Here is a 9672-nt window from a genome sequence, read left to right on the forward strand (position 1 = left end):
TGGGCTAGAAATTAATGGAAGTAAAAATATTCATGAATTTCTGTGCAATATCGCAGTTTCTTAATAATGATCCATTAAATCTTAAGGTTTTCATCCATGTGCTGGCCTCTCTTTTTAATTCTGCAGTTCCAGTCTGCTATGAGGCAGCAATCTGCAACAATGTCATCACTGCTTAATTTCAAATCCTCCCCTCCCTTGGAAGAAATGTTTTCTTTCTACAGTAACAAACTCACCTCTCCTTAGTTCTCTTTGGCAGAGACACAAAAGGAGGCTGCCTCAGGGTGATAAATGTATTTTCAGCAGCTCCTGTTAAAATTATGGCTCTATTTCTTCGTTCTCAGTTCACAAACCAAAATAGCAACCCTTCTCACAGTGCAACTAAGGATTTCATGTACACCAGGAGAACCAACAGCAAGACTCAACTACAAGAAAATAAATGCTGGAGCCAGAAAGAAGGACACAAAACACATTTTCTTGGTATATCATTTTTTAATATATTAAAAAATTACAGTTTCAATAAAGAAGTAGAAAAATAAGAAATTCTTTGGAAAGTGCTTGTGAAATACAAGCAGTTCCCCAGAAGGCATTAATTATCTGAACTACCACACATAAATGATCCAAGCATCCAGTGAACTACTGAGACAGGCCCAATCAATACACTGAGAAGAGAGACTTTAAAAATGGAAAATATACTTTCCCTAAAAGGTCTGTCTCAAACTGGGGAAAGCCAGGTCTCAGGTACTGTTCTGGAATCCAGCTTCACTTGGGTCAGTATCGTGTTCCTTAAGTAAGGGAAGAGGAAAGAAAAAAAAAAGAAGAAAAAAGAGTTTTAACAACAGGGTAGAACTGTAAGCCGTTTGGCTTAACTAGATTATGTGTGAAACAGGCAATTCTTGTTATGCTGCTCTACCAATATGCTCCAAACACACGTTGAACCATTAAATTTGCTATGAAGAATTCTTCCAGTGCAGCTCCTGAGGAATAATGCTGGTCACCTCTGCACTGCAGCACTGGCCAGAGTTGTGAACACTCCTGAGGACTCCCTGCTCTCACTCACGCACCAGTAATGAACCGGATTGAGCTGCAATTACAAACTGCACTTGCATGTACTAATCCCCCAATTAAAATAAATGAGAGACTTAATAAATTGAGCAGTACATGTTTTATGGAGATTAACAGCCATAAGTACTCTGGATCACACTTCACTGGTCTCATTTCTTGCACAGCTGATGTCTTACATCACCTCTTGCCTGTGACAAGTGTAGCTGCTACAATGACACACCACCCTCACTGCTGCTACTACCAATCCTCACTTGTCATTGTTACTAAAAGTACCTGATTCAGCTTCTTAAACTCAACCACTTGGAAGAAGATGTGCTCCAGGATATATTTGGCATCTTGCTTGTCCTTTGGGAGTTCACTGGTCACTCCCAGGATGTCACCGCATTTCCGCACGTAGAACTCCAGGTCATCGTCAGTGCCTAAACAAGCAGCCAGGGAAGAAGGCAGGCGAGCGTCACACATCTGGAGCAGCTGGCCAAAAACCTGCTCTGAATCTCCAATTGCTGTTGGCATCCTGGGAGGTTCAGTCCCATCGCTAAGCTCAGTGGACTAGCCATGATGTATTTCTGCAGCGAGTACCTGCTTATCTTTACGTGTTTAGAATAATCTTAACATTTTAACTTCAAAGCATAAAAAGGATGTGAAATTTATCAGCCAGAGTGCACAAAGCAATTTATGCACAATATAGGAAACAGCAGGCAGAAGCACAATAAAAGGTCATGTAACAGACAAAATATAATGTCATGGTACATAAAGTCACACTATTAATTTCCAAAGCCTTTCAATTTCTTAGATTAGGATAAGAGCATTAGATTTTTATAATAGAAGTCCATGCTTTAGAATTAAATATAACAATTTTCCCCTAAAAAAACTGGACTTTTATTTTAAATGTGCAAACAATCTGCTCCACTTACATTTGTTCGTGATCTCTGCAAGACGTGCTTTCTCTGAGGAAAAAGTCTCATCCAAGTCAAACAGTTCCAGAGCAGGAGGAGGCAATTCTTTGAAAGCAGGTGGAAAAACCTTGGAGAGAAAAAGCAGCATGGTTGATTGCCACATATTTTTCATACGCTTTATAGATCTCTAAGACAACAGTTTTGAAGTTATACTGGATTTGAAGAAACCCTTTAAAAACTCAATAGCAACTCCAAAGCCACTGAACCAAGGGGCACCATTTGAAAATTTCATTTTTATGTCATAAAAATAACTGAACATTCCAAAAGAATTCAGTCACACATGTGCCAGAATTACCACCCAGCACCACAACTAGACATTCTTATTTGCAGTTTCAGTTTTGCTCCATGAGACCCAGGTGATGGCTGAGAGCTGAGGAACTAAATTGGCCCTAACAGCTCACCCTGAAAACACATTGACATCAGTTCTGGTCAGAGAATTTTCTGTTTCATGCAGGCACCATTTACATCACAAGCTGGACTTGGGTTTTTAAAAAGCAGCGAAGGAGACACCGCTTTCAGTTGCACCCCTGAAGATCTAAAGGATCCCAGTGATGCTTTCTCAGTGGCCAGGGTAGAGCAGGATGGAACAATGATGGCAAAATTCACATACTCAGAGATTCCTGCCTTCTGAAATGAGTTTGACACCCCCATAGCTCATGTTGTTGCTGTCAGCCCAAACATTGCTGGTTAAAATTTGATCAGCTCCTGCTGTAGAAGACCAATGCTCCACTTTCTGCTTCCCCTGAGGATCGGGGAGATGGAGGCAGAGCAGGACAGACTGGCTCCTCCCTGGCAGTAGGCAGTGCAGTACCTTCACCACCACAGCTTTCTCAAATATCACATCCTGTTTTCACTGGGAAGGCTGAGCCAGCAGCTCACAGGACTGGGAGCAGCTATTCAGTCAAAGGCTTATCACACAAGGATTCTGTTTTGGTACCACACACTACATTTTGAAGCTATTTTAATAAATTAGAAGTGTAAATGAATGCTCCTTCCTACTGCACTGTAGTCCACTCCCAAGTGATTAATTATCACTACAGCATTTCTCACTACTTCTTTTACAGAACCATGGAAATGACACACAGAGATTTGGCATGAAACAAATGAAATAGAGACTCATTAAGGTTGGAACAGACATCCAAGATTATGAAGTCCAACCTTCCTGGAGAAGGATTCTCCCTGTACTGTACAAGCAAGAAAATTACTCACAGCTGGCTGGAGGACAGGTAGTGGAGTCTCAAATTCAGGCTGAATGAGTTGGAGGGGTTCATGTTTCATATTCAGTTCTTCATAAGCTCTGCAGCACAGAAAAATTCAACGTATGAGGGAAAAAGTGATACCACATCTATTTCCACTAGCAGGCGATGGAGATGGATTTTTGTGAACACATCACCATCAACGTTTTGCACTGTAACAGCACAAAAAAATGGGATGCCCATTTTATAAGGACCTCAGAGAACTACAGATCAGTAATAAGTAACTTCCACAGTGAGAAAATAAAAGTTGTGACAGGGGAAGATAATGATAGGTGGATATATAAGGTGACTAAAAAAAAAAATCACAGCTCAATTCTGCAATTGACTTCTAGCAGGATGAACACGGATGAAGGAAAAGTGATCCAGCACAAAACAAGCAGAACTGGGATTAGAAAAATTTTGTGAGGAAGTCAATAATCAAAAGGTATTTTTTAGAAAGTATTTGTTATGGGGTCAGAAGGGAGATCCTCCTGTGAATTCACAACTAGTGAAAATACAAGAAATACAGAGTAAGAAGAAGTGTCCCAGTGTCCCCAGCAGAGTGGAGTCAATGGAATCTGTGTTAAGCTGCCACTACTCCTAGTGTTCAGACATGATCTGGGTAACAGAGGAGTTACGATGGACAAAACTGATAGTGACATAACATATAGATAACATATGATAGTGACACAAACTGGTAAAACTGAGCAGCTGATAAACCTCAAGACACAATTATTGGGAAATGCAAAGGTGACTGAAATGCAGCTTTCAGTAAATGCCAAGTAATTCAAAAGTGAAAAAATGAGCAGCTCTCAGTTATCACTCCAGAATGTGCCCAACTTCATGGCAGGAAAAAAAAAAAAAAAAAAAAAAAAAGAGGGCCAGAAACTACAGCTAAGACAAGAAGCAAGAGAAAACATCATTGCCACACTGTACAAATCTATTTTCTGGTATGTCCATATTAAAAATGCTGTCTACAGTTCAGTCCTTCCTGCTCTTAAGGAGACACAGTTAAGCACAAACAGAAAATGCAGAACAGCAAATGGAATAAATAAATAAGTAATAAGAAAATTACAGCTGCTGACTTGATAACTGAAGGGAGGGCAGTTGTGTCCAGCTGATAAAGGGATGTATCAAACAGCTTTGTGAAGTCTCTGGGGTTCTCATCTCCCTCCTGCAGGCACACTCGCAGCTGCTCGGAGAGCGCGGCTGTGTCTGGGAGCACGGTGTAGTCTGAAATCTGGACACACAGATACGCACCCCTGTCATCTGAAACGGCCAACCCATTGTCTCCTTCTACCTTATATCTCACCTAAAATCTCTCTTAGAAAGAATCATTTTTTCACTCTTTACCAGGTCTGGCCCTTTGCAGTGCAGCTCACTAGATCAGTAACTGTCCCAACTCTTCTCTCAGCTGTAAAGCTGCCCAACACGTGGGTGCTTTATTTGGATTCTGTTAATTCTTTAAAACAGACGGCTTACTAATCAACTGTGCACAACTGCTGGTTTTTATGCACACAGAGTATACAACTTAGTCACAAAAAGATATTTCCAAATAAAAATAGCATTTTATACAATTAAAATTGACACACAGGTTGATCCCTACTCACACACAGAAAATCTGCCTTTCCTTCCTGCACATTCCTCTTGTCTCAGGGCTCAGAGTGAAGTGCAAACTCATCACACTGGAGCAGCCCATCTCATGAACATGGGCAAATTGGAAAGAGACTTTCACAAATTATATCTGATGATGAATAGCAATCTAAGGCTGAGTGGTTCCATTAATTTTACACCTGAGCCATCTATCTACTCAATTCTAGACCATGAATAAAGGTACTGCAACAACAGCAGCACCCATCTTGCTGTTAGCTACTCTGTGCTAAACACAGGGTGTGCCAAGACAGCGCTGATCCCACTGCTCTTTACCTCCTTGTGATGGAGCTCTCTTACCTCGGGGTCCTCCATATCCATCTGGTTTAAGTGGATATCTGATGTTGTGAGCCACTGGAAAAGCACATCCTGGGGAAGGGCAAAACTCAATTACTTTCAGGAGGATCCAAGTAATCTCATACTATGCTTAAATATTTGTATTAAATCTATTAAATAACATATCGTGAAAAAGATTAAAAACAAGATAATAAATCAAAGAATATCTCTTAGTATTGGCTGAGAATTCCCATACTGAATCCATTTCATAGCTGCCTTGCTCTACAATGAAGCTGAGCCGGGAGTGCTTTGCAAATGTTGTGAAGATACAACAGGGTGTTTTTAAAGAAAAAAACCCCCAAAAACTCCAAATATACTCCAACTTACCATGATCTTACCATTTTCTTCTTTATCTAAATACTGGTCATTGAACATGTGGGAAGATCCCAAGGCTGCCATCTTTCCACCTTTACTCTACCAACAAAGAATACAATATAGCAAAAATTCCTTCCAAATCACAGTTTTAGAGGCAATTGTTATTGCATTGCATTACTTGTCTACAGAGTAAAAAAAGTGTTAACACATTCATTATCAATATCAATCCTGTGCTTGTAACTCTTTACTACTAAATTTCTGAATTAATTTTTATAAATTAACAGCGCTGGATGAATAAAACAACATATGAAAAATCTACTGGTTCCAAGGTGAGAACCTTGGAATTCAATATGCTTTACTTACAAAACTAAGGATAATCTTATTTAATAAATTAATTAAACAGCAGAAAAAACCCCAAAATTTAAAGAACTAAAGATATCCACCAGTCAACCAAAAAATATGTAATCTTTGCTGACCACCTCATTAATTCTCCTTTGAGCTCCATGCAAAGAAGTTTACCATAAAAAAGTCAGGAGTCAGTGGGCTCATCAGGAGTTTGCAGATGCATCAAAAACTGAGGTGGGTTTGTAAGCACCCACTCACAATTTTTGTGTGGGGCAGGGGGACTGCAGGGAGGCCCCAGGCAGTCATACCTCATGCTGATAGAAAGCCAGGATAGGCCTGTTGAGCGGGAAGCAGACGGACCCTGTGGACAGGATTGCCACTGCTGGCTTCATCACATTCAGTGTGGCTCCAAAGGGATAAACAAAGGTGAGAGCTCTGCAGGAAATACAGGAATTCCATAAACACCTGCATGCACCAGGCAGGCTGGACAGATTCACAGAACTCAAACTGAAACCCATAGACTAGCGGCAAACAAGATCTGGTCATGAGAACAGTAATTCCTTTCCAAACCTATCCCTCCTGCTCCTTCAGAGGTTACCAAGCTCTACTAAACAGATTCTCCTTTCCAGACATAACCTAAGAACATAAGAAAAGCATTAGAAAACCTCACCATAAGCACAGCGTACTGCTGCTAATCACAAACCTGCCAGTTCTGAGGTGTTCTACACATTTTCACATCAGTCTCCTCAGAGAAAACACTTACTGTGAGTCACGGCCCCTTCCATCTTCATCTGTTGTCTCAAGCACTGTTTTCTTTGCAGCTTCACTGATTCCCCTATGAGATATTGAAAAACAAACCTTCCTGAAAACAATCCAGATTATAAGAGTTTACTGTGAAGATTCCCATACCCCAGATATTCACCTGTTCAAAACTCCATCAGAGATGAGTGCTTCTTTTGGGTGGTGGTACTTGTAATACACATTTCGTACTACAGCATCTTGAAAAAAAGAAAAAAATACAGAAATATACATCTTAGCTGATCAGTGTGTTAGATTTAGCAAAGAAAAATTAGTTTAGCTCTTGGATTCCCTGGGTGTTTGCTTCTAACACCACAAAACTGGCATTTGGCTACCAAAAGAACTGAAATCAGCCTTCACTACTGTTTCTTTCCAGACAGAATATATTTAGGATAGGACTATGTTTACAAATTCAAATAAATATACAAAAAGTTAAGCACATCACCATCTACTGCCAAGCAAAAGAGACAAAAAGATGATCTAGTTAAAACAGCCTGTATCAACTTTTACAACTCTCCTTTTCTATGCATCTTCCAAACACTTGATGAATTGAGTCCTATTGATGCAAGGAAGGGCATAGTCTAGAAAAGCCACCAAAGACCCCAAATATTTTATGTACACTGCCTTGGGCTATTGGGGTTTTTTCCCACATTGGCAGCACAAAACTAATGAGTGACATTTTATTGGTCTGCTAAAGAAAAGTGCCACTTCTTTTTCAGCGCGAGCATTAAGTGATTCAATCCTTTAAAATGTGTGGAAAATGTTTTAAATTAATGGCTTTTTAATCAAGACATTTCCCTAGAATTTTTCTGTTTTAGTAAAGCAAAACTAACAACTACAGCAAAGGAATGGAAATGGCCAAATTGCCCATGTACTCTGTCCATGGAAAACCTTTGCTGTGCTCCAGTATTACCTTCCCATGTGCATGCAGATTTAAAGAAAAAAAACCTTTTCGATCAAGAGACACTTTGTGAGAAAGATCTGCTTGGCTTTTATCCACAAAGGCTGGAACTGCTCTTTTCAATTTTCAAATTGATGACTAAAGGTAGCAGTGAGCCCCATTACCATTATTGAAAATGATCCCATATTCTTCCAACAAAAAGTTAATGTTTGTGCCATTCCGGGACTCTCCACCTTCTCGCAGCATCACCAGGATGGCCCCACCATCCTCCAGGAATTTCTTCAGAACGGAAAACTAGAAATCAACAAAGATCCAGAAAAAAAACCAAACAAACATGAGTAGCTACACACTAAACTGCATAAAGTTATATTGAGATGAGGGGAAAGGAATTATTTTGACTGCCTGCATTTAACTTTGTCCTATAAGAAAAACATTCAAATTTCAATGTATATTAGCTCATTTAAAGCAGCACTACAGCAAAGCCTTCTGTCTTGTTCTTTTCTACTTAAGCAAATTATAAAACATAACTAACTTGAAAACAATTATTGACTTCTTACCTCATCAGCACTGAACTTCTCTCTTGGTCCTGCTGTAATCCACAATTTCACCCCAAACAGTCTCTCAGAAGTGATCTCATCTTTTAAGCTATGAATAGATTAATAAAGACACACATTATTCTTGGATATAGTCCTCAACCACAACTTTTTCCTTTTGTTTTTTTTTTTATAAAGGACTGGCAAATGAGCATAAAGCAAATCACTTCAGTCACTTCGCATCCTTTTATCTGGGTTTAAAGTTGACAACTTGAGCAAAAATAATCCTTAAAAATGCCAACCAGCTAAACAGTAACGCTCCTCTGACAAGGCACCGTGGCACATCCAGAACTGCTGCAAGCTGTCACAGCTGCTATTAAACTTTGCACCTGAGCAGCTTCCTATTATTTTTCTTTTTCTTCTTTTTGGTCTGGCCACATTTCAAAGAATAAGATGAGGTGGAAGGGACCCACTGGGACCATGAAGCCCAACCCCTGGCCCTGCACACACCCCCCAACAGCCCCACCCTGGGCATCCCTGGCAGCGCTGTCCCAACGCTCCTGGAGCTCTGGCAGCCTCGGGGCCGTGCCCATTCCCTGGGGAGCCTGGGCAGTGCCAGCACCCTCTGGGCAAGAACCTTTCCCTGATATCCTCTCTCAAACAGCTCACGCCGTATTTTGCAGCACTCAGATAAACAGTACCACCTACAAAACCCCTGCTTTCTCTTTGTCCCAAACTCCAAATCGAGACAGGCTCACAAACCTGCATGAAGAGCTACATCCTTGCAACTTACGCTCCATCTCCTCCACAGGTGAGCCGCAGCACCCAAGAACCACGCACAGCATCCCACAGCGGCAGAAGATGCAACAGGACGCAATCAACGCGACAGAGCGAGCCCAGCTCCCGCCGTACACCCCCAAAGGGCACTCGGGTGCCCAGCGCGGCCCTCACACGCCCGCCGGGGCCTCTCCGCGCCCCGAGCGCCGCCCCTCACCTCTGCACCTTCCAGCTGCCGCGCAGCCTCTTCCGCAGGGCCTTGTAGCCGCCGGCCGGCGTGAAGCTCTCGCCCTTGGAGGCGTTGAACACGATGGCATTGCGCGGGCCGCTCTCCATAGGCTCCCCCGGGGCTGCCGGAGGGCTCTGGGGAGCAGCGGCCAAGCGCCAGCGCTCCGGCCGCCCGCGGGTCCCCGGCCAGCCCCCGCCGCGCCGCCGTCACCACGCGCGCCCTAGCAACGCTCCGACCGGACGCATGCGCGGGGGGCGTTCCCCCCCCTCGAGTGCAGAGGTCGCCGCAGTGGTTCGCTCCACTCCCCTCCAGGGAAAGGGGCGGGGCGGTACCACTGCGAAGAGCGGGGGGTGGGACGGGGCGGGCACAGGGCGGCGCGCTCCCGCCCTCCCTCAGACCCGGCCCTCGGCCCCAGTCCGCCCGTCAGGGCTCGGCGCAGTCCCGCCGTCCGAGACTCCTCTTGACGTGCTTGGGCCTTTGATCTTGCTTATGTCTTAAATCCTAATCTTGACAGCTACAGGTTCTTCTCTGTGAG

The 9672-nt window shown here is 42.8% G+C and overlaps 1 protein-coding gene across 2 annotated transcripts; it reads right to left on the reverse strand.

Moving 5' to 3' along the window:
- Nucleotides 1-469: 469 nt before the first annotated feature.
- On the reverse strand, nucleotides 470-9409 carry IFT52 (intraflagellar transport 52). 2 transcript variants are annotated; one of them, XM_038159175.1, is made up of 13 exons: nucleotides 9126-9409; nucleotides 8156-8243; nucleotides 7763-7877; nucleotides 6822-6897; nucleotides 6663-6734; nucleotides 6208-6334; nucleotides 5567-5653; nucleotides 5204-5272; nucleotides 4339-4493; nucleotides 3228-3315; nucleotides 1977-2085; nucleotides 1336-1481; nucleotides 470-782 (listed from the first exon to the last, which is right to left on the reverse strand). In XM_038159175.1, the coding sequence occupies exons 1-13, from the start codon at nucleotides 9242-9244 to the stop codon at nucleotides 735-737; spliced, it is 1299 nt and encodes a 432-aa protein (XP_038015103.1). In that variant the 5' UTR covers nucleotides 9245-9409; the 3' UTR covers nucleotides 470-734. The 2 variants fall into 2 exon arrangements, with proteins under 2 accessions (XP_038015103.1, XP_038015102.1); XM_038159174.1 differs by having other exon boundaries at nucleotides 7763-7892; nucleotides 9126-9407.
- Nucleotides 9410-9672: the final 263 nt, after the last annotated feature.

Source organism: Motacilla alba, chromosome 20 (genome assembly GCF_015832195.1).
Source record: "Motacilla alba alba isolate MOTALB_02 chromosome 20, Motacilla_alba_V1.0_pri, whole genome shotgun sequence".
Taxonomy (NCBI): domain Eukaryota; kingdom Metazoa; phylum Chordata; class Aves; order Passeriformes; family Motacillidae; genus Motacilla; species Motacilla alba.